Below are 2802 nucleotides of genomic sequence, written 5' to 3'. Positions count from 1 at the left end.
GGGGGGGGGGGGGGGGGGGGGGGGGGGGGGGGGGGGGGGGGGGGGGGGGGGGGGGGGGGGGGGGGGGGGGGGGGGGGGGGGGCGGGCTTGTTTGTTTTGTTTTTTTCATTTGGGTTTTAATACAGAGCTCAAGAATGCATTTCAAAACTAACAACTATCCCAAAAGCCACACTGGGCTATTTTATCAAATACTGTATGTTCTACAGTGACTAATGCCAATTGCAGCATGATTCACTTGATTTACTACTCATCTAGTTGAACAGTAAATCAAAACTAAGTATAAGCAGTAATTAATTTTGAATTGAGTGGTTGAGTCAAAAAGAGGCTAATTCACATTGAAAAGACTAAAAATATTTAATGTTCATAATTCAACATTTCACTTCAAAGTGAGTTGTCTCATCTGCAAGACATTGCAGAGCAAGAATTTAAAAATACAAACACAGACACATCTATCTATCTATCTATCTATCTGTCTGTCTGTCTATCTATCTATCTATCTCAAAATGATCGATACTCCCCTGACCAAAAGAGATTAGTGAAATGGAAATAAGATTCATCTTGGCTGAACTGACTTTTCACTTAGTTTGAATAGAAAAATAAATGTCCCGTTCCCCGTATTAACTTGTACCCTCTTTATGCCTCAGGGAACGAGAAATTATGAGGATCCTTGCCACTTTTTCCTAGCTAATTCAGAGGCAAACATTTTCATCTAGATTGATGTCCAGCCCTTTACTGAAGCTTATAAAAAGCATTCTCAGTAATCTCTCTGGCTGCAAGTTCTACAGATTAATAACATACAGTCAGAACTAACCTTACCTTTTATCAGTTTTGTACTTCTTGCCTTTCAACTCCTCTGACTGCTCTCTTATACTAGTACGATGAGAGAGAATAAATAGGAAACCCAGCTAGTCTCTACATGTTACTGTTCTATCTTCTCTTTCCTACTGACTTCTGAAGTAGACAGTTTTTAACATGTCCTTTTTGTAGAAGTCCCCACCCTATGTCAAGGGAGGATGCGCCTTTGATTCACAAATACTGTATTATTACAGAAGTAGTTTTCACTCCACAATTAGCTTCACATCTTATTCACTGCTCTGACCACCACAGAAAAACTAGTGCTTATAGTTTCTATAGTCCTTAACATCTGAAAAGTGCTCTTCAGCATGATATGAAGCTTTACAATACTCCCATAAAAGAAATCATTTCTTTTAACTCCACAAACGGAGAAAGTCAAAGACTAAAGCCTTGCCCTAAGGACCTAGACCACACTAATAGCAATTGCATGGAAATCGGGAGCTTATGGCTTCTAGTCTCATGTCCTGTCAAATAAGCAAATGTTGCTGCTCAAATGTCTTCATTGAGTTGTTGACAATTTTCTCACTTGATCTACCCAATCCAAGACTAATCCATTAATTTACAAGTTGGAGTGAAGATGCTGCAGAACACAAGGCAGGCTAGTCCTTGACTGAGCATCCAGACTCACCTGCTGTTCAGCACACCCAAAATCTCAAAGATGATGAGTTCAAACATGGTACAAGAGAAGGCAAAAGTCACAGAGAAGATCACCTGGACCACATACTGTCGCACCTGCAATGGAGAGAACAAGCCAGAGACATCAGGCATTTCCATTCCATCAGGCATTTCCATTCCTAGAACAGCATCCTGATATCCCTGAGGTAACAAAACCCAATCACAAGGTATGATGGCACACAACTGGGTCTCTTGCTTCAAGGCACCTTGCCCTTTATTTAAATAGGAAGAAACCAACAGCCTGTTAGAAATCAGAGGGCAAAAATGTAAGCTGCTCAGTATTACACCCATCACAGCTATTGGCACATGTAACAGAGATGCCTTACACAGAAGGGATGTCAAGCACACAATGCTCTAAGTCAACTTGAATAATGATAAACCATTGCTAACAGAGCTCTTTGGTCTTAACCTCAGATTTAAAAATAAGATCAGAAGAGCTTTCAGGGTCTGATTTTGGCTCACACTTAAGCCATCTCTGACCCAGATTATATTCTCTCATACTATTCTAGGGATAAGAGAATGAGGCAGTTTTATCCCATCCAATCCTCACAAACAATTCAGCCACAATAAACACACCTCACTGAGTTTACATTTAACCACTGAATTAGATTTTTTTTCTCAAAAATGTTATAACTACATAAGGCAAGCTTATTCAAGCAAAAGGCAAAACAGTTTCCTATTACCCCTGCATCTCCTCCACATTTTTAAAATTTATTTAACAGTGTCCAGTATGAAAACTTCTACTGGTCCCAGAAGAACCTATTTCCTCAATTATCTTGGAGTCTTTCAAATAGAAGCACAAGAGAAAATTTAAATTAAAGTAACTGTAGAGACAATTAAAAAGACGACAAGAGGACTTAAAAAGAGGAAAAAGGCCAAATACAGTTTTAAAAATATTTCTATAATTGGGAGCAACTTTTAAGATACAGACTTGTAATGAAAGTTCCCTTCTCACCTCATAATCCTTGAAGAGCTTACGCATGAAGAACAGCCACCCAAATCCAAAAAACAGCACCTGCAGAAGAGATGAAGCACTTAATATTTGTATTCAGCAACTTGCAAAATACAAAGCTACATCACTACTGATTGTAAATGAAACAAATGGAAGGAAAAGAGCTAGACCAAAGTACCCAAGATCCACAAAAGATTAAAACTTACCACAATACCATGGAGAGAAGAATACTCTAAATATTCAAGTGTAGCAGACACAGAAGGCTATGCCCTTACAGAAGATCCAGTCAAGACAGCCCAGATCTGTATTCCCAAGCTCTC

The 2802-nt window shown here is 39.3% G+C and overlaps 1 protein-coding gene across 1 annotated transcript in view; it reads right to left on the bottom strand.

The window, feature by feature from the left end:
- The window catches only part of GPR89B (G protein-coupled receptor 89B), a 15297-nt gene extending 12743 nt beyond the window's left edge, over nucleotides 1-2554 (bottom strand). Inside the window, exons 1-2 of the mRNA XM_026841243.1 lie at nucleotides 2486-2554; nucleotides 1484-1587 (exon numbers count right to left, since the gene is read on the bottom strand). Coding sequence (XP_026697044.1) covers nucleotides 1484-1587; nucleotides 2486-2512 — 131 coding nt within the window. The 5' untranslated portion in view covers nucleotides 2513-2554. The remainder of the gene's footprint in view (nucleotides 1-1483; nucleotides 1588-2485) is intronic.
- Between the last annotated feature and the right edge of the window lie 248 nt (nucleotides 2555-2802).

Source organism: Athene cunicularia, assembly GCF_003259725.1.
Source record: "Athene cunicularia isolate RWA chromosome 1 unlocalized genomic scaffold, athCun1 chr1_part3, whole genome shotgun sequence".
Lineage (NCBI taxonomy): Eukaryota > Metazoa > Chordata > Aves > Strigiformes > Strigidae > Athene > Athene cunicularia.
This window is presented reverse-complemented; position numbering and strand designations above follow the sequence as displayed.